The sequence below is a fragment of the Coenobita brevimanus genome, chromosome 54, assembly GCF_032717465.1.
Source record: "Coenobita brevimanus isolate Jiangsu-jjx chromosome 54, ASM3271746v2, whole genome shotgun sequence".
Taxonomy (NCBI): domain Eukaryota; kingdom Metazoa; phylum Arthropoda; class Malacostraca; order Decapoda; family Coenobitidae; genus Coenobita; species Coenobita brevimanus.
The window spans coordinates 5,482,372-5,504,101 of record NC_137007.1 but is presented as its reverse complement, the minus strand read 5'-3'; the positions used below and the strand labels follow the sequence as shown (position 1 = coordinate 5,504,101).

General features: G+C 40.9%; 1 protein-coding gene across 1 annotated transcript in view; it reads right to left on the bottom strand.

Annotated features, from left to right (window-relative positions):
- The window catches only part of LOC145400993 (cilia- and flagella-associated protein 58-like), a 234,544-nt gene that overhangs the window by 69,269 nt on the left and 143,545 nt on the right, over positions 1–21,730 (bottom strand). The window contains exons 10-12 of the mRNA XM_080273351.1: positions 11,734–11,842; positions 11,290–11,468; positions 4,231–4,403 (exon numbers count right to left, since the gene is read on the bottom strand). Of these exons, the coding sequence (XP_080129477.1) occupies positions 4,231–4,403; positions 11,290–11,468; positions 11,734–11,842 (461 nt within the window). The remainder of the gene's footprint in view (positions 1–4,230; positions 4,404–11,289; positions 11,469–11,733; positions 11,843–21,730) is intronic.

Genomic DNA, 21,730 nt, shown 5'->3' with positions numbered 1-21,730 from the left:
TGCACTTTCTTCTCACATCTCTTGCTTTATGAGCCAGTCTTTTTCCACTTGCAACTCACTCATCTCAAATGATTCAATTCTTTCCTCCCCTTGCAACAGCAACAACTACCTCATCCCCAAACATTCGCCATGTTATTCAGTCTTCATACTTTCTGTCCATATGTCCATATCCTCATAGGGTGTTTTCCTTCATCCATTACACAACAGAACATTGCATATCCATACTGAAAATTACGTATCTTCCACAACTCCTTATTCCAACTATTATTCTTACTCAAAGTGCTTAAGAAACTAATCTCAACTGCTTAACACTTTTGGCAAGACAAAGTTTCAGTATAGTTTATTATTCCTGCAAACAATTTTATTCAGCTTAGTAGAGCCCCTAGGTTAATGAAGGGTTTAATGAAGGTTGCAACTAACTAAATTCTCTTAAGTTAAGAAGACTAAAATAAAAGTGACATACTAAACTGAAAACTGTACAAATCAGCAAAGCTCTGATCTAGTACAATCCTGATAACTAAGGATTTACTACTGAAACTGGTTAACAACAAAAAACACCATTGTATGTTCCCCTCTGGCCTTCTGCAAACCCCTCCGCAAAGTATGGCTGTGGCTGACCCATCACTACACTAGGCTGCCTTATTCGTACATACCGCATTTCCCGTATGATAAGATGCATTTCCCCTCTCCCCCAAAAATGCGCTCAAAATTCACCCTGCGTCTCAGCACTCAAAGATCAAGTTGTAGAAAGGCGTTAACCAACCCTCACAAACCCCTGTTAGGATACAAGCACTCACGAACCCCAGTCACAATATACAAGCATTCATGAATCTCAGCCATGAGATAAAGGCACTCATGAACCTCAGTCACGAGATGCAAGCATTCACAAACCCCAGTCAATAATTATAGTAACTGGTGACTGGTAGTATGGTATTACAAAACGGAAACTGGCAATGTGTACTGATATATTGGTACAGGCATACCTTGATATATGATACCCCAGCTTAATGATGGGGGTAGAAATACCACCATACCCTGCCTAATGATGGCCAAAGCCTGGTTTAACAATGGGTTTTGATTTTCTTTTGCCAATTTTGATGATATTTTTGACTAAAATTGTGTGTTTAGGTTGATTTATAAACTGTTTTTAGACTTAGATTAATGTGTTTTAGCCACAGGTGGGGTGAACATTGTCATTTGGGGGTACAGTTTACTATGCTTCATTTTTTCCAGACATATTTGATGGTTTTCAGATTTTATTTGTTGGTTTTAGTGAGTTATTTAAGGTGTCAGGCTTAGGTTAGCTTCTTTTACAGCTGTTAGGCTATTTAGATTGGCTTTAAACTTGTTTTTGGACTCATTTGGGTGGGTTTAGGACTTGGCTGGGGGGGAAACCCAAAGCTCAAAAACGCATCCCTATACATGTTAAATCTCCCCTGAGATACAATACCCTGCCTAACAATGGGTTTTTACTTAACCAACTGCATCGTCAAACTGGGGTATACCTACACACTTGACCCTCCATTTCCTGGACTAAAAGGGGGGGTGAGACCAGTCCAGAAACCTCAGAAAGTCCAGGAATTGCAAAAGTCCGGCCCTACATACCATTCCCCGGACTTTTACCATCCTTTGTTCATATTCTCCAGTATTGTCTGGCAATTATTCCAATATTCTAGAGCATTCTGGAATGTAGGCTACCTATAACAACATAACTAACATACACAGTAAATAAAATAATAACACTGACACAATAACAATAATAAAAACTGACACAATAGCGGTACTTTGCTGGGTACAACCCTAAGAATGGTTGGTTTGACTGTTGTTGATGAGAATGTGGAGGATATGATTGAAGAAGATCAGAAAGCTGAGGAAAAAGAGGAAAATGAACAAAGAATGGAACACCACAAGGTGAGCCAACCACTCACCAGCTGACTGAGATACAAACACGCAATCATCAAATGTGATCTCGATCTTCAACCGATTCAGCAATTTTAATCAGAAGACATTTTAATCTTTATCACCATATAGGTTTGCACATCTAATTATCTGAAATTCAGTCAAAAATTTGTGACTAATTTAATTATTAACAGAAAATCAGGATTTCGAGCGAAAATTTCTTAGAGTTAGCAGAAGTATTTTGCCTCTAGCCTAACAACTCGCCTTGACGGACTTTTGTTTTGTATAAATATCAATTTACTATGCAGATACATTTTTTTGTACTTGAAATAAATATTTATGCAAAACAGAAGTCTGTCAAGGCGTGCTGACGATATGAAGGGGAAATATCCGTTAACACTGGCGCATTTTATCTCTGAAACCTATTATCTACCTATCTATTGCCAGGCGCCACAATCCCGGGTGGCCATTTGACTTTGAGTTATTTGTTTTATGTGGAGGGACACTAATCCTCCACCAACCCACTTGTTGACATGTAGGGAGCATGTATGGTTTGGTTATATGGTTACCACCCAGCGTAGTAAATGGTTTCTTGGTTTACAGGAAACCATTTGGCTTGTCACTCAATGTAAAGCCACCTGTAAAGGAAAGAAAAGCAATAAGAAGTGACAGGAAAGATGAGAGAAATATGAAGAGAGGAGGGCAGACACAGAAAAAGAATGATAAAGGCTAAGGAAGAAGTAGGCACCTCTGCATCAAGTGAGTGGATGATGGTCGCCACCACCTACCACAATTTTTAAATTAAGTTATAATAAGTACAATTTTTTTTTGCAGATTTCAGATAATCAGGTGTTTATGAGCCTCTGTGGTGAAAAAAAAATAAAATATTTTCTAATGAAAAGTGCCGATACGATATTTAGTCGCACCGAGTCAGGTGAGCTAAGTGAGTAGAAATGGGCCCCATTGACTTTGTCCGTAAGAAAATATATATTTTTTTATTACTTATGAGTTTTATTGTGTCCAACCCTTCCTTAAATTTTACTGTGTTATGCAATAAAGTATTCATAGTGGCATTTGAGAAAAGTAAGAGGCAAATGGGATATTGTCATGAGTTAGAAGAAACTGGTGGGGTGATGCAGGTTGGTGGCCAAGATGCTCTTCATGTATGAAAATACCTTCTTGTGTGTTACAAATGGCCTTTATTGAGTCAAAACCTTGCTAAAATTATACTGTGTTGCACAGTAGACTGCTTATAGTTTTATATGAGACAATAATGACAGGACTTTTGTGAGAAACCCAGACATGTATGGGCATTTGTCTGGCATTTAATAACATTGTTCGGCCACAGCCCGTGCCCGTGAAATCTGAACACCGGGAAATTGGGGTACGGGAAATGGAGGGTCGAGTGTATTGTGTAATAAAGCAATATTACAAAAATGACTTTGTTGGCTGAATTGAGTGAATTCTGTTGGGGGTGTGGGTTGTACAGGCTTGTTCGAACTACAGAACAAAAACATCAGCTGATGGGAGCTGGATGTAAACACACTGTCACCAGTGGGTTTATACGCCTTGAAGTGGCAACTACGAGTTGTTGCGGATGTAAATAGGTATAATATTGCGCTGAACTACGTACATCTAATTAATAACAACCACAAATATTTGATAATAGGTCCAATATGTGATAATCTGCTGTGACAGAAAGAAAAATGACACCCTAGAGTCGGTGCCTTAGACTTGCTAGTACAGTAAGCTATTAACTCCTCAAATGCTTTTTTCCCCCCCAAATACCTGGTGTATTATAGGGTGCATCTTAGAACTTGTAGTGTCCTATCATACAGGAAATATGGACTACCCTTTTTAGATAATACCAATAAACATTTTGGTAAATAAAACACAATTTCATATGAGTTCTTGGACTAAATGCACTGCGGAGGACAAGACCATATCACTCACATCACACCTAATCAAACTCAAGCCGGATCACAATCAGCTATTGCTCCTCTCCCTCTAAAAGAACAACCAGAAGTTCTGCCACTGCAGACATGTAGTAGTCATACAAATGCAACCCTACATAAACTGAGGGATACTGTGTATTTACAGTATTCAGTAATGCATAAAAAATGATATCAATGTTTCCACACCCTACATAAGCTAAGGAGTACCCATATCCAATAATGTATATAAAAAGCTATCAGTGTTTCCATATCTATCCACCAGACATTTGGTTAAGATTCAGAATATATTTATAGGTGACAAGAGAATCAGACTTGAAAAATTAAGAGAATACAACCTCTTCAGGGTTAGGTGTCAAAGAATTAATTATGAATCTACCTCAATGAATTCACTTCATTAGTGAGAGTTGAGATATCCTGGAGGCGCCTAGAATAATCCTTGTCCCCTTTGTGCAGGATATGCTCCAAGAGTTTTACACGTTCCCTTAGGGCTCGAACTTCATCGTTGCGCCTTGCCAGTTGTGTTGTCACGACTCCCCTCCTCCTTTGTTCCTGAGGAATAAGAACGGAATAACAAGTGGAAAGTGAATATACGACAAATGATGCAACTATATACTTGACAGTGTGACAGTTTAGTTTTAAGATCACTTTTATGTTTCTCTGACCTAGATCAAGATATGATTTCTCAAAAATTCTGTCTCTCTCTTCCTCTCTCTCTCTCTCTCTCTCTTCAGAGATACCCACTAAGAAGGGTAAACTCTTTATCAAACACTCCAGCATTTACGAAGAGACAGGGAGAACACATCTCAGACCTAGGGGGCTGAGGTAAAGTGTGCGTGTCATTGCTAAATGCCGTAAAAGGCAGAGTGCAGTGGAAAATTCTTTCAGGCATCTAATAAAATGTCCTACTCTTTGAATTTCTCATTTCCATGGGTAGTTCCTGCCTTTTTGTGGCATTCCATATCTAGGTCCACCAATGCACCATACTTTTGTGGGGCAAGCATTTATAAATGCCCCATGTGTGCTCTGCAAACCTATCTGAAAAATTTGCAATGTTTTAACCTCTGCCTTTCAACAATTTATTCTAGATTTTATTAAAAATTTCATTTTTTTCCCCCAAATCGTACCCTGAATAGGAATTACTTTTTTGGGGAAAATTAAGTTCTCTTACATTTATCCTTATTGCCAGTTTCTCTACATCAACTATGTCAGGGAAATGAGTAAGGAAACACCAGTAATCTTTCTCTACATAGTTACTCACTTCTTACATCTACTACATGAGAACCTCTGGCCCCTGCATGCTGGTGTACACACACACACACACACACACACACACACACACACACACACACACACACACACACACTGTGTGTGTGTGTGTACAGTATTTACCTAATTGTGATATACAAGCTATGCTTGTGGGGCCCTGTCTCTGTTTCTCACTAAGTCAAATTTTGCTTTGAACTAGTTTCAATTTTTAAACTGGACAATCTCTGTCCAGGCTATTCCACAGGTCTATGCATCTATATCCCATTGGAGCCCAATGTCCAGAGTATTGGACAGAACTGGGAATTTTCAAATCTTAATAAAGCAGGGAACCCCCGGGTAGGGACCTATGAGCTTTGCGACTATGAGCCAATAGGCGGAGGACAGTACGCTTAATACCCTCCCAGTGCATTGCCTCGCCCAGCAGCTCTGGGATCCAGTGGGATATGGAAAACGATATTGCTTGATATCCTTCAAGTGACTTGGCTTTTTTAGTTTCATTCAGTGTCCTCTTGTTACTCTCTCATCCCATACAAACAGATCTTCTCTGTCAATTTTTTCTAATCCCACTTTGGCCCTGAGCATTGAAATCATGGAAGGCAGGTCTAGTTTATCCAGCCTTTCCCTGTCTGACAGATCTGCCAGGTTAAGGTTTGCTTCCCAGGATTTCAAATACAAATGTCCTAGTTTTGAAGACAGGTTAAGGAACATTCTTGTGACTGCAATACACTACCTTATTTTCAAATGCTATGGTGATGATATAGCAACAATAAGGATGCCACAACAATGAAACTGTTCTTAGTAATACGAGTAGGCTAATACCCTACCTGCGGTAGCAGCATGACCATTCTGCCTTTACTCCTTGTCTTCTCCTCACTTAAAATAATTATAGTTAGCTACTTTATTCCCAGCGATGCAAAAGTATTTACAGTTGTAAGGAGGTATGACAGATTTTACCCTTTTCTCTTACATTAGGCAATAAAGAAGACGAAAGCATGAGTTTACGAGTATAAACTCTTGCACTGCAAAAGCACATATTTACTGCTGTATCTTTTAATCTGTAACATCTTTTATTTTAAATAAACCGCTACATCCTGGTTAACTGAAAATGCTGATTTCGAAGTTCTGAACTCAATGAATTTGTTTACAAACCTCTACATTTTATTACTCTTGCTTATGCACTGATGATACTAGGTAATGACACAAGTTAATATTCTCCAAGGAGCTCCGACTTTCAGCAAATTTCCGAGGTTCTTTCTTTATATTTCATTCACTGGCGTATATTAATTCTTCCAGAGATTTTTCTTCATGAAAAACTGGCCAAATGCAGAGTAATAACTGAATGTCTTTGAGTAAAAGTAGTCTGCTTTCCTGCTAGTTGATCGAACCATTTAAAATAGTTCTACTTACTTACGCAGCTTTCCCGCTTTCTGTCGTTGACCATGGAGAAAATAGAAACGGAAATACTCTACTTTAAATAATTCCCAAGTGTTGTAAGCGAATTTATTTTATAAATAATAATGGCTGATTTTATTTCTTTCTTGAATCTCGCTTCTTTTCAGTCATATGATACTAAAAATTATTGCGTGTTACCATACTTGATATGAACTCCGCAAATTATTCCTGACTGTCCCTAAGCGACAGTTTTGACATTTCAATTAGTTCTGTTTAGGATTTCCTATTACTGTAACAAATGCACCGCCTCCTACTTTCTTTAAATATACTGGTATTCTGACGTTTACTTATCGCTCTCTGTAACAATTTTACATAATAGGTTTCATCTTGTAAAGATACAGGGAGGAGTATGTGCATCCTGACCGAAAACTTCTGGATAATCTGCTGTCACTTCTTAGGGCGACTGTACAAAAAGAAAAGGGGAAAAGTGTGAGGTAATAATAGGGGTATTCGTCTTCTTAGTATAATAGGAAAAGTATGTGGTAGAATACTTATTGACAGAGTTAAGGAAATAGCAGAGAAATTAGTTGGTGAAGAACAGGGAGGTTTTAGGAAGGGAAGAGGTTGTGTAGATCAGATATTCATTCTTAGATCTTTAACGTTAAAGTTTCTAGAGAAGGGATAGAAGTTGTATGCAGCCTTCATGGATTTGGAGAAAACATATGACAGGGTGGATAGACAAGGATTGTGGAAAGCATTAAGAATATATGGAATAGATGGGAAGTCGTTCAATGCTGTGAAGAGTATGTATGAGGGAGCTAAGGCTGCAGTGCCTGTGGACAGTAAATTGTGTGAATTTTTCTATCTGAAGGTTGGATTGAAACAAGGATGTGTCATGTCTCCATGGTTGTTCAATCTGTATATGGATGGGGTTATAAAAGAGATACAAGGTAGGGCAGTGGATGTTGGAGTGGCCCTAGTGAAAGAGGGAAGTGTTTGGAAACTCCCTTACTGTTGTCTGCAGATGATACTGTGTTGTTAAATGAAGACAAAGGGGAGCTGCAAGGCTTGGTAGATGAGTCTGGGAAAGAGTGTATGAAACGGACTCTAAAAGCGAATGTAGGGAAGAGTAAAGTTATGGTCTTCGAGAGAAATGAAGTCAGTGAATGTTCAGTGAGACTGGATGAGGAGGAAATGGAACATGTGAATGCGATTAAGTACTTGGGTAGCGCGATGAGTAAGGATGGAAGTTTGGAGGGTGAAGTGCTTGAAAGGGTACAACAAGGAAGAAAGGTTGCTGGTTCCTTGAAAGCAGTGATAAGAAACAGGGAAATGAGCATGGAAGTGAAAAAGTTACTGCAGGACAGTTTTGTGATACCAACTCTAATGTATGGGAGTGAAACTTGGACCTTGTTGGAGGGACAGAAGTGAAGAGTGAGAGCAGTGGAAACGAGTTATTTGAGAGGAGCATGTGGTGTCACATGGAGAGAGGCATTGACAAATGAGGATGTGAAGGAGCGTTGTGGTGTGAATGTGGATGTGACAGGAAGCGTTACGAGAAACACTGAGACGTTTTGGCCATTTGGAGAGGATGGAGAGTGAGTGACTGACGAGGAGAGTGTATGCGAGTGAGGTGGAAGGGGGGAGAGGAAGGGGAAGGCCAAGGATGAGATGAAGGGATGGAGTGGAGGTATATGAGAGAGGAGGGCGTGAGGTGGGAGCAGGGTAGTGAAATGGCAGGGGACAGGGTGACATGGAGGTGATTTGTTTGTGGCCACCCCTTACAGGATTAAGGCATCTGGCAATAGATAGATTGATAGATTTTCATAATATGGAAGTAATGGGGCGATCTCTGTACCATACCTTTATACTTTAAATGGTTAAGACACATTAATACTTTGAAATAAGTTACATCTTTGCCACTGGCCAAATAACAGAAAACAACGAAGCACATAGCTTTTGTGCTTCCCCAAAGTATGTAACACTCAGTCATTTGACTTACAATAAACACATAACATTTTAACTTCTAAAAACCAAAAACCAAGACAAATCTTGGCAGTTAATAATATACAAAATTCATAACAAACGTAAACTTCTGGTCATTATCCAAAAAATGAAATACAGTATAGCATTTATATTTAGGAGGAGACATAAAATGGAACAATTTTATACTTAAAAGTATGTAATATCTTGGTCATTAGCCAACTACATGCCAGATCAGCCTACAGAGTTCATGCACAGTGGTAAAAATACACCTGCTTTAATGCATGAAACTGAACATAACTCACATGTATTCAAGGATGGTCCCTCATATATACAGTATCATAATTAAAATGGCACACCATGAAATAAAACATAAATGAATTTGTATGCCAAACACATACACAGGTAATTTAGTGTAGTAGTGGCTCACATTACACGCAAAAAATTTCACGGTTTTCTAGTTTTTTAAGTTAGTAGTCAGCCAAGTACTGTACAATACTGTATATCTTTAATCACCTTGAAAAGCTAAACACCGAAGGTTCTCTGGTTAAAGTCAGAAACACTTTTTGGTCACAGCATCTTCTGCCATGCTAAGTATTAGTTCTTAAGTTACACTCAGAGATGAGCATTATTTATGCACACAAACACTAGTAGCTTACATAACACTGCCCATACACACACACCATCAGATGACAATCACTCTCTCTCTTCGATTTACCATTTTTCCTTTAGCTATGAGTACAAAGTTGTCAACCTTATACAGTGTTGAGATGAAGAACACAAAAGATCAATATGTAATATTTGTTTGTAGAATCTATCTATCTACTTGAGATGCCTTAATCCCATACGGGGAGGTTACGAACAAATCATCTCCATGTTGTTTAGTTCCCCAAAATTTCATTGCCTTGCTCCCAATTCACACTCCCCTCTCTCATATGCCTCTCCACTCCATCCTTCCATCTCATCCTCAGCCTCCCCCTCACTCACATACACTCTCCTCATCAATCTCTCATTCTCAACCCTCTCCATATGGCCAAACCACCTTACTGTGTTTCTCCTAACGCTTCCTATCACATCCACATTCACACCACAACGCTCCTTCACTTCCCCATTTGTCAATCTGTCTCTCCATGTGACTCCACATGCTCCTCTCAAATAACTCATTTCCACTGCTCTCACTCTTGACTTCCATCCCTCCAACAAGATCCAAGTTTCACTTCCGTACGTTAGAGTTGGTATCACAATACTGTCATGCAGTAACTTTTTCACTTCCATGCTCATTTCCCTGTTTCTTATCACTGCTTTCAAGGAACCAGCAACCTTTCTTCCTTGTTGTACCCTTTCAAGCACTTCACCCTCTAAACTTCCATCCTCACTCATCATACTACCCAAGTACTTAAACACATTCACATTTTCCATTTCCTCCTCATCCAATTTCACTGAACATTCACTGACTTCATTTCTCTCGAAGACCATAACTTTACTCTTCCCTACATTAATCTTTAGATTCCGTTTCTTACACACTCTCCCAAACTCGTCAGACAAGCCTTGCAACTCCCCTTCGTCTTCATTTAACAACACAGCATCATCTGCAAGCAACAGTACAGGAAGTTTCCAAACACTGCCCTCTCTCATTAGGGCTGCTCCAACATTCACTGCCCTACCTTGTATCTCTTTTATAACCCCATCCATATACAGACTGAACAACCATGCAGACATGGCACATCCCCCCTGTTTCAGTTCAACCTTCAAAAAGAAAAATTCACTCAGTTCACTATCCACACGCATTGCAGCCTTGGCACCCTCATACATATTCTGCACGGCATTCAACAACTTCCTATTTACTCCATATATTCTTAATACTTCCCACAATCCTTGTCTATCCACCCCATCATATGCTTTCTCCAAAATCCATGAAGACCACATACAACTTCTTTCCCTTCTCTAAAAGTTGAGATGAAATAATTTGCCAAATGTCAGTCATTCCCTCACTTCAGAGTTACTGTTCTCTTATTACCCCCTTACACTGCCTTCTTTGTTATTACATGCAGTAAATCTCATCTTTAGAGTGCAGTGAGATGAGTGACTGTAAATATTATGGCTAAATAAAGAATGTAAGAACTAATGGCTGCATGCAGTGCACTTGTGTCGACTGCTTGTGTGTACACCATTTACATACATAAACCCACATGGCCACCACATTTACACACTGCCAGTACAGTAGACCAAGCATACCTCAAACAATTCATTGCTTTCAGCCTTGATTTTTTTTTCTCTCTTCTTTGCTCTCCTTTCCCACTCATCCCCTTATTACTCTGAACCTTTAATGGTTTTCACTCGAATTGTTCTTTACAATACAGTACTGTATTAGGCTGCAAAACAGTGTCAAGGTAACAACACCCTTTCACACATAATCAAATTAAACAATTAACAAAATCTTGAATAAAAAACATAATAATGTTTCTTCCATCCATATCTGATATATCAACATTGGCAGTAAAAATTGGTTTTAGAAAAAATTCAAAATCAGCGATACTGTATATCAATTCAGCAAATCATATCGGCTACAGCACTACATCATTCATTAACAGACCAACTCCCTTTATGATGCAACCACAAGTATCGGGCACTTATACACGTCAAAAACCTTTCCACTCACCAACCTCACTCCCTCCCATCCATGCCTCACTGTATTCCAACAAGCTGATGTTTGTATAAATAAATTTCTGGTTCTCAAATTCTGAAAGGCAAACAAGGTTTCATCAATCTGCCTATACAAACAACTAGAACATACCTCCTCCAGCTCCTTCTTCACCTGCTCCTCAGAAGTATGATGAAAGTGCACAAGGCGTGAAAGTGTGATCTTTTCTCCTTCCACATATTCCACTGCTCTTTGCCTCTCTTGCGCCACACCCCTTGCTGCTTGTTCCACAGCCCGCACCTGTTCTATCTCTCGCTCCAGTCCCGTTGCCTCTGCAAGATTACCAGTAACTTATGTTTCATTATACTCACCACACTTAATTGTTTCCTCTCTTTCTATTTTTTCAGATATGTAATCATCATCTAACTTTGAATGAACTTCCTACAGGATTTTTTCAAGAAATAAGATAATATTAATAATCTGTTCCTTCAATTCCAAACCTCTAAATTAATCTTCAGTATTAACAAGCAACAAGCATTCCCAAAACAAACACCTGCGAGAATGGCTATCAGTTCCTCCAGTTCTTTTGATACCTACCAGCAGCTAACCTCTGTAGGTCCTGATCTCGTGAGTCGAGATTCTGGCGTAGCTTGCCTACCAGATAATTTGCTTTCCGACACTCCTCAACTGCCTCCTCTTTTTCTGTCTGTAGGGTGTATGAATGGCTGGTTAGCAGCACATATGATATACTCAAAAAAATTTTTACTGTGGTCCCAGGCTCACCTGAATATGAACTCAGTGGACCACAGTCTGAAGCTGCTCTTCTGCAGTTTGCCATTCTCTTATGGGAGATGGGGAAAGAGATGAGTGACATTTGCAGTTGAAGTTGCTGTCATTGTTGCTTGGCTCGTCATGCCTGGTCCAGCAGACCTGTCAACTTCCAGTAAGCAACTGTCTCTGTGGGATCATCCCACACGTTTTTTATAGAGTAGATGGTGTGTCCATGACCTGGTATGGCAAGTGTTCTGCAGTGCTCCAAAATGTACAGGCATATTCTACAAGATGGGAATGTGTCACCTGTGATTCTACACAACTCAACTCTATGCTGACTGACTAATTACAGTAAAAAGATCTGAGCAGCATAAAAACAGAAGTCACTGGTGGTAACTAAGCAGGGCAGGGTGATGTTCTGATCTATGCCTAACTAGGTGAACTCAATCAACTATATTTAAAAATACCTGTACCACTGATGGGCATATGTCGCGTAAGGGAATTTGGAGTAGTATTCTGACTGAGCTGTTGTAATTCCCTGTACATGAAATGGGTATTCTTTATTGCTAGTCCTGGAGTATCTGGAGGAGGGATCTTGATAATGAGTGTCTGGTAATAACTGCATGGTGATTGTTTTATGTTTCTAATTTTGTTGTGTGGCTCTGTCATATAATGCAAGGGGTGTTGTGTTTTAGCATAAGCTTGTCCCGGAGGATTGGAAGTCAGGTATAATTATTCCCTTGTACAAAGGAAAAGGGGAAAAAGAAGTGTGTGGTAATCATAGGGGCATTTGTCTTCTTAGTATAATAGGAAAAGTGTATGGTAGGATACTTATTGACAGAGTTAGAGAAAGTACAGAGAAATTAGTTGGAGAAGAACAGGGAGGCTTTAGGAAGGGAAAAGGTTGTGTAGATCAGATATTCATTCTTAGATCTTTAGTGGAAAAGTTTCCAGAGAAGGGAAAGAAGTTGTATGCGGCTTTCATGGATTTGGAGAAAGCATATGACAGGGTGGATAGACAAGGATTGTGGAAAGTGTTAAGAATATATGGAGTAGATGGGAAGTTGTTGAATGCTGTGAAGAGTATATACGATGGTGAGAAGGCTGCAGTGCGTGTGGATGGTGAACTAAGTGAATTTTTCTCTTTGAAAGTTGGTTTGAAACAGGGATGTGTCATGTCTCCATGGTTGTTCAATCTGTACATGGATGGGGTAATAAAAGAGGTACAAGATAGGGTAGTGGATGTTTGAGTGGCCCTGGTGAGAGAGGATAGTGTTTGGAAACTCCCTGTACTGTTGTTTGCAGATGATACTGTGTTGTTGAGTGAAGACGAAGGGGAGCTGCAAGGCTTGGTGGATGAGTTTGAGAGAGTGTGTAAGAAACGGAATCTAAAAGTGAATGTAGGGAAGAGTAAAGTGATGGTCTTTGAGACAGGTGAAGTCAGTGAATGTACAGCGGGGTTGGATGGTGAGGAATTGGAAAATGTGAGCACGTTTAAGTACTTGGGTAGTGTGATGAGTAAGGATGGAGGTTTGGAGGGTGAAGTGCTTGAAAGGGTACAGCAGGGAAGAAAGGTTGCTGGTTCTTTGAAAGCAGTGATAAGAAACAGGGAAGTGAGCATGGAAGTGAAAAAGTTACTACATGACAGTATTGTGATACCAACTCTAACGTACGGAAGTGAAGCTTGGACGTTGTTGGAAGGACACAAGTCAAGAGTGAGAGCAGTGGAAATGAGTTATTTAAGAGGAGCCTGTGGAGTCACATGGAGAGACAGGCTGACGAATGAGGATATAAAGGAGCGTTGTGGTGTTGATGTGGATGTGATAGGAAGCGTTATGAGGAACACACTGAGGTGGTTTGGCCGTGTGGAGAAGACGGAGGGTGAAAGACTGACGAAGAGAGTGTATGTGAGTGAGGTGGAGGGGGGAAGAGGGAGGGGGAGGCCAAGGATGAGATGGAGGGATGGGGTGGAGAGGTATATGAGAGAGGGAGGTGTGAGTTGGGAGCAGGGCAGTGAAATGGCGGGGGAAAGGGCGACTTGGAGGCGATTTGTTTGTGGCCACCCCAAACGGGATTGAGAATTTAGGGATTGTGCATAAAAATGCGTGCTTTTCATGCTAAGATATTCTCTAACATGGAGAACTTTGGTTTCAGTCTGCACGGTGTTGTAGATGGCGTTAGATAGGATAGGGGCCCAAATTTGGGGAGAAATAGAATATCACTGATCAAATCAGTCTGGACAGTAGAGAGAGTGTTTCATTCCCCCTCCCCCCCAAAGTCTGTCACCGTAACCGCCCTCAGTATTTTAAGTCTAGGGATGTACCACCTCTTGATGACTCATATGAGGCATCTGAAGTGGTACAAGGAAGGAAGATGGCTTGTGCAATGAGACCCATCAACACAGACAACCAATCACCCCTGCAGGGTTGTTCCACGCAGTGGACCAATATTCCCTTGTGGCAGACAATGTCTCGCCAAAGCATGGCAAGGGAAGGAATATGAAGGTTTGGCTCCTGGAAGGATGCCACATTTATGTCTCTTGACCCAGTTAACATGGACATCACCGCAGGCTCCACATCACCCTATTACAATATTTAGTTATATGGTTGCTACCCAGCTAATGGCTTCCTAGGTTAAAGAAAACCATTAGGCTTGTCACTCAGTATAGTCACCTGAAGTGGAAAGAAGGGTAATAACAGTGACAGGAAAGATGGGAGAAACAGAAAAAGAATGATAAAGTTGTAAGAAGTAGGCAGCTCTATAATAAGTGAGTAGATGATGGTCATCACCATCTACCACCATGAGACTGGTATGGCATGACAACAAATAAATGTTACAAATACAGAGTAGTGGAAATGAGATTCCTGTAGAATGTGTGTGGAGTGCACAGAGTGGACAGGATAAGATATACATGTACCCTATGTGATTTGCATATGATATGGAACAACTCCTTTAAACCCTTTCAATCCAGTGATGTACAAGTTCTTAATCTCTTCACTCCCGTGACATGTTTTACTGATTTATTCTTGCTTTTTTTCATATTATTTTCCTCAGCTTTAAGGAGACCTCAGGAGGTGAAGTAGTAAATGAAGGCTGTATACGAGTATATATAACCTCTACAGTTCAAATGGTTTCTCCGCAGCTACATAAAACTGTCTGGGGAAAAAAAAAAAAAAAGTTATCTGATTGAAAGGTTGTTATCATGGCTGAAAAGAATGTGCTTAAATAGTATGGTCATTTGGAGGAAGTGGATGTTGACAGGGTGATGAAAAGGGTACAAGTGAGTGAGCTTGAAGGTGACAGAAGGCATGATAAGCAAGGAAGAGGATTAACCCCCTACACCGCGGGCATGTTTACCAATGTTTTGCGTGTCCCGCGGGGTTATTTGGGTTCCGACAGACTCCCAAAAAATATTTGCCAAAAATCAGTTATTAGTCCTAGAATATTAAAATTATATATGCTTATGGCACATACCTTCAGCTTTCTCCTGGAATGTTTGTTGAGCCTTCGTCGGTTACCGTAGGACTTGTGGAGACCTCTGAAGTTGGGTAACGAAGTCTCCACTTTACACTTCCCGACAACCCGTAATATGATTACCACAGCCAGATATTAACAATATAAACACTACTCTATGTTTTTCAAGTAGTTTGGGATCCATACTCCAAAAAAAAACCACTGTGAAAGCAATGGAAATTACGAGCGCGTCTGATCGTCGCACTTGCGTTAGTTCGCTCTTGGTACTCTGTCATTTATTATTCATAAAACCCCTCACACTTTATATTTCTATTACTATATCACACTTATATATATCTGGAGTCTTTCTCCATAAGTTTCCTTCAGTAGTATTAGTTTATTGTCACTGAATCATTCAATTTTTCATTCAATAAAATACATAGAGAGCCACAGATTCACTTTCACTGTTATAACATAAAGTATTTGTACTCATATTCTTATATTACTAATTACTTACATCACTATTTACATTTTCTATTGTATTTTCAATATTTACCCTTCTATTTTACTTACACTATGTTATTCACTGTCACTTTCAGTAAGATAAAACTATAATACACTGTTCAATCATATGTACTAAACATCCATTGCTTTCACTTGCTATTTACACATTATTTACACATTATTCTCCTTTCACACTTGCACTGTTAGAACTGCTTCTGGCTGTGGTAATCAAAGAAGCAGGTAACACAGAGGGGAACCTGGCACTCAGCGCACTGCCAAGAGGTGCGTTTGTGCTCAGGTGTGCGGCGGGTGGTATGTGCACACACCTGACACCTGCGAATTGCAGCCTGCCTTTTCCCTGTGGCAGGCATTAGCTCCAGTCTGTGCCGATCCATATACGCCCTCTGCTCAAGTCGGTCGGGAAGTGTTACTGGATGGTGCCTTGGAGTTGCTGCTGTCACCCTACCATATCTTTCCTGCAGCTGCTGGACAAGTCCTGGCGAACAACCTCAGGGAGAAGGACTTGGGTGGCTTGACCTTCATCTTGTACAGGATGAAGGCGTTCAGCATCATCATATCTATGAGATGCAGAAAAACTTTCCTGTATCACCTAGTATTCTTCCTGACCCAGTCGATCTCACCAATCATCATGTTGGACTTGTCCACCAGCCGCATGTTGATATTGTAGTCCAACACAGCATCAGGTTTCATCACAGGTTCGCCTGTCCTACGGTCGACCTTCCCACTGTCTGTCATCATCTCCCCCTTATGTACGGTGTGATGCCATAATATTGCCAGCATCTTCTCAGACTTGCGTAGGTTACCGTCTCCTCGCTGCGAGGTTCCTGGCTCTGTGAATTTAAGGAAGTGGGCACGATTACTTTTGACAGTGCCGCAGGAGCCAATGCCGTGCTCAGAAAGGTATTTGGCAAGTTTCGGTGCTGTATAGTAGTTGTCTGTATACAGCACATGATTCCCACCAAAATACTTTTCAAGGAGCACTTTCACTACACGGCCTGAGAAGCCAAGGGGGTGTGTTTTATCCAGATCTACAGTGCTGGCTGAATAAATGACGAAGTCAAGGATGTACCCCGTCTTACAATCGCACAGTACAAAGAACTTAATTCCAAAGCGATGGCGTTTGCTTGGAATGTACTGAACAAACCGAAGACGTCCTCTGAACAAAACCAAGGATTCGTCAATGACAACCTTCTGAAAGGGGTGGAAGAATGACAAACTTATCCTTCATTCTGCTCAGAATCTCCCGGATCTTCCAGAGTGGGTCGGTGTGGGAAGGTACATCGTTGTCAGAAAAGTGCAGGTTTCCCATGATGTTCCGGAAGCGATCTCTGGCCATGTACTTATTGAAGGTGGGTGAGGGTAGTAAGGGGTCCATGGACCAGTATTCTTCCAACTCATGCTTCTTGGAGTGTGGCATGAGAAGCATGAGGGCAAAGAACACATACAGCTCCTGCACTTTCAGCATGGAACACTGTTGCATCTTGGCTGCACCTGTACCACTGGCAGCACGTTGTGATTCATACCTGTTGGTCTCATCACATATGTGCTGCATGACTTCGTCATCTAGGAAGGCCAAAAGGTAGTCCACACACTCAGCATTATCGTCAATAGTGAAGGCAGGCTGAACTACTGAGGAGCTCTCATCAAACACTAAATGTTCAGGCACAAAATCGGACCCTTCCGTCCACGCGAAGGCGTCCAGGATTCCCTGTCGTGGCGGTGTAGGGTGGGTGGTGGTGGTGGGTGGCTGTGAGGCAGATTTATCAGGTTCAAGGTCACTCGCACTGACCCTGGGTTGCCGTACAGCACTAGCAGCCCTTACCCTACTACCAACTCTACTTTTACAAGTCCTGGATTTACCTCTTCCTCTACAGCCTGCCTTCACTGTTGATGCTGGTGGTGACTCCGACGACGAAGACTCCGGAGATAACTCAGCCGACGATGAGGAAGAAATGAGTGAAGTGGGGCTTGGGGAACGGGGAAGTGAATCAACTCGGGACTCATGGCGGGCTGGGTCACGCGGGGGCATTGTTCTGGGGCTAACACACCGCCTTTTCACTCCCTTCCCAAATTCCTTGCCTTGCTGCACTAACGGCTCCTTTCCCTTGGAGCTAGAGACTACTTCCGACATTGAAACACTCGTACTAGCACTTTCTGGCACAATTACCTCACCTGGCTCATCACACGATTCACCCGAATCGTCAAAATCACTATCCATCATCACCATGGACAATTCTGCTAGTTCACGTGCCACTGCAGAGTCACTAAGTCCTTTCCTGCTTCCCTCACTACTTTTCTTGGGGGTAGAGGTCACGGGGCCCTTTGCAATGGGCGCAGAAGCGGCAGAAATGGTGGGGCGCAAGTTCGACATGGTTTGACCACAGCGGAGGACAAGGAACTAAATGCCGCGGCTTACCTGAGAAGGCAACGGTTGACAATGACACTGAGGCTGACTGCTGCTAACTTACATGCTAATTTTTTATAGGTAGAAAATCTCGGCAATACATAAAGAAGTAGGTAGTTCCAGGTGAATGTAAATGTCACTTAGGCTTCTCCCTTCCTTTCTGATATATATTTTCATTACAGACATCGATTACAAGGCATAATTCAAAGGGGAAATTACCGTGGTAATGTAGCGAATGAATGCACGTGAGGTGTTGTCAGGTGATAATTAGCCAATTCCTGGTGTATAACACTATCACTTACCTTATTTTTTTTTGGAGTATATTATTTTGTATAAGTATAGGGCATAGGGCTTATTTCAATGGATGAAATCTGTGGAAAAATCCAGGGGAAATTTGCGTTGCGCAGCGCGGCGTGGGAGGTGAGAGGACAGGGTAATGGAGGGCAGGTAGGGAGGGGAGTCACGAAGGAGGTAAAATCGCTAAAATGTCAACAATGGATGGGAGTAGAGATGAGATTTGGAGTGCAGACTAGTGTTGGACATTGGCAGTACTGATAGATGATACAAGCCACCACTTGAGAGCCCGGGATAATTCAAAATAACACAGAATCACAAAAGTGACGCCCCACGGTATGATCCATTGTGGCCGAGCGTCACAAAAATGACGCACTGCGGTTAAGGGGTTAATGTATATGATAAATAAGTGTGTGAGAAAGCAAGGTATGGAAACTGAATGAATTATGTTAGAAGTAGCTCATGATAATACAGTAGACTGGTGCCCATTTTTTTTCTTTTTTTATAGACTGGCTAAATGGCAAGTGTAAGTGAATATATTTACAAAGAAAAATACATCCAAGACCCAAAAATATATGCAGATAATTAGGTTTCTGAGGTGCAGCCAGGACAGCAGGAGGTTGACTGTTGTGTAAGTGACAATTTGGCCCACTTCACTGAGCATGATATTGATATTTCTTGTTTTTTTTATTCCTCTTTCCTTATTTCTCGATCCATCCTCACTCCATCCTTACGTATGAAAAAAGGCAACGATGACGACAATGATGATGTGATGGTGGACGGAAAACTGCTGAACAGTGTGAAGACTTTCTAAGGCAGTAATGAAATAATATCTTGAAATTAGGAGACTGGAGTGGCTTAGTGTTAGAAATGCTTGATTAAGAAGGGTGAGAAAAGAAAGGGAAGAGTTCAAGACAGCTGGGCTTAACTGCTAGGGGAATGTATGGTAGGAGGAGTAGGTGGTGGGGACAGTTAGCAGTGGAATGAAGGGGTTAGAGACTTGATGACAAAGAAAAATAGCAATGTATGTGCAGAATCTGCAAAGAATAAATGCACAAGAGTGGGAAGAGTAAAGGAGGCAACAGCACAGAGGTCAAGAGAAAGATCCTCGAATTGAGGACTGCAACTGGAAGAAGAGAAACAACAGTAGCATGGAAAACTTGGATGGTTAAGAAACTGCTCTGCATGGAAATAATTTGTGGGAGGAGAGCAAAAGAACAAAAGGATTACACAGTTTTGATGCTGTTGTTGTTGTTGTGGTCCAGGCTCATCTGAATGGAAATCCAGTGAACTGCATCTGAAAGTTTTAAAGTCAACCATCTTCTTTTGGGGAGCTAAGGACGTGAGGGAAGTTTTTAAAACCAGGCAGTTCCACCTGCCCCCTTATATTGGTGCCAGTATGTGAAGGTGTCCCTCTCCAGCACCAATATGATATGACTGATATGGTAATTAAGACAAATGGGTCATTCCATGCAAGTGTCAACCTTTAGATGAAATTTCGAAAGTGATCAAAAATGATAAATTTTATGATGGTTTTATTCCTTAAGGTTTCTAGTTTTCAGATATACAAACAGAATTTACATATTCCTTTTAGTTATGAAGGTATAGCTAAATGTGTACAGGTATGTGTTGGTCTGCGGCACACATGAAAAAACATCGGTTTTCAGGTCTACTGTATATATAAAAAAAACAGCAATACCTATGACGTAAAACAATATATGAATTTTTTCTACATGTTTTGCTCTCTTTAATGCAACTTTCAGATCTGTTGTAGATATCTTAATTATTGTTCCATGGGCATTTGAAAATGAAGGGTGAGAGAGGAATGACCGTTATGAAAAAACATGTTTTTTTAGTCTATGAAAGAGAGTTTTTATCCTTTTGAGCTAATTTTTTTCTCCTCTTTTAGTTTTCAGTTACCTTTCATGTGGTGTATTTGTTATTCTGGTTTACATCTTGGGTTTGGCACAAATTGAGTCACAGTCGTACCTGTGTCATGTGTAACGGTCGTTACCGAACGACCTGGAACGACCATACATTGTTTAATTATTTTCCTATTACTACTTTATTATTTATTTTGCTATTTTTACTCTTTTAGTTAACTCGGTTACCGGTATGTCAATGCTTGATTTCTTTTTTTCAGATTTGAACTGAACACAGCACCTACTTAAATTTGAACCCGCTTCGTGCCAGTGCCGTTTTAAAACGGTCTGACATAATGCCATAGCCAGTGACAGTGCCATTTTAAAAAGGTTTGAAATAAAAAACTTCACTGTGACCGCATTTGTCAAGATTCGCAGGTAAAAATTGGCAGGCATGTAAGGTAACTGTTCCTCTACCATCCCCCAAGCTGTCAAGGCCATACACTCACTCGCTCCCCCCCTCACGCTCGCTCTGCCTCACTCTGCCTGTGTGCCTTACCCAGTGCTGTACATAGTGAGGGCATTTTGTAAATATTTTCATGTATGTGTAAGGTGTAAACATTTTCTTGTACGTGTAAGGACTATATAGTGAAGTCAAGTTGTAAATACCTTCTTGTAAGTGCCAGGACTGTACGTAATGAAGTCAGGTTGTACCTATCTTCAAGTAAGTGTGAGATAATGCATTCACAGTGAGAAAGACACACAAATTGTGATAGATGCTGAAGTAATAAGTTATCAGAAAAGTGTACTGGACATTGCTATACCTTCCCAGCATAAACACCTGAGTATACCTTACAAAGAAAATGGCTTTCTCTCACGTACGTGGTGAGCGTGAGAGAGCGGCTATGCCTGTACATGAGTATGCAGGACTCAATAAAACTGATTTCCGTGCCTCAGTGAGCATTTTAATCGCGAAATTCGTTGTTTCCACATCAAAATTTATCATTTTAGCAAAAAAAAAAAAAAAAAAAGGGGGGGGGGGGGGGTAAAAAAATGGCTGGCACTGGGGTGACCCACAGGGCTAAAAATAGTTGGCACGCAGCGGGTTAAGAAAGAGGAGAGGGACTTCACCCAGTATCTACATCGCAAGATCTCAAGATGGCACCAGCGTCACCTGCAGAAAGAATGAGAAGCTATCACCAAAGGAAGAAGGAAGAAGATCCACCAGGATGGTCAGCCAAGAATGCAGAAAAGGGCAAGAAGTATAGGCAAGGTCTCAGCCAAA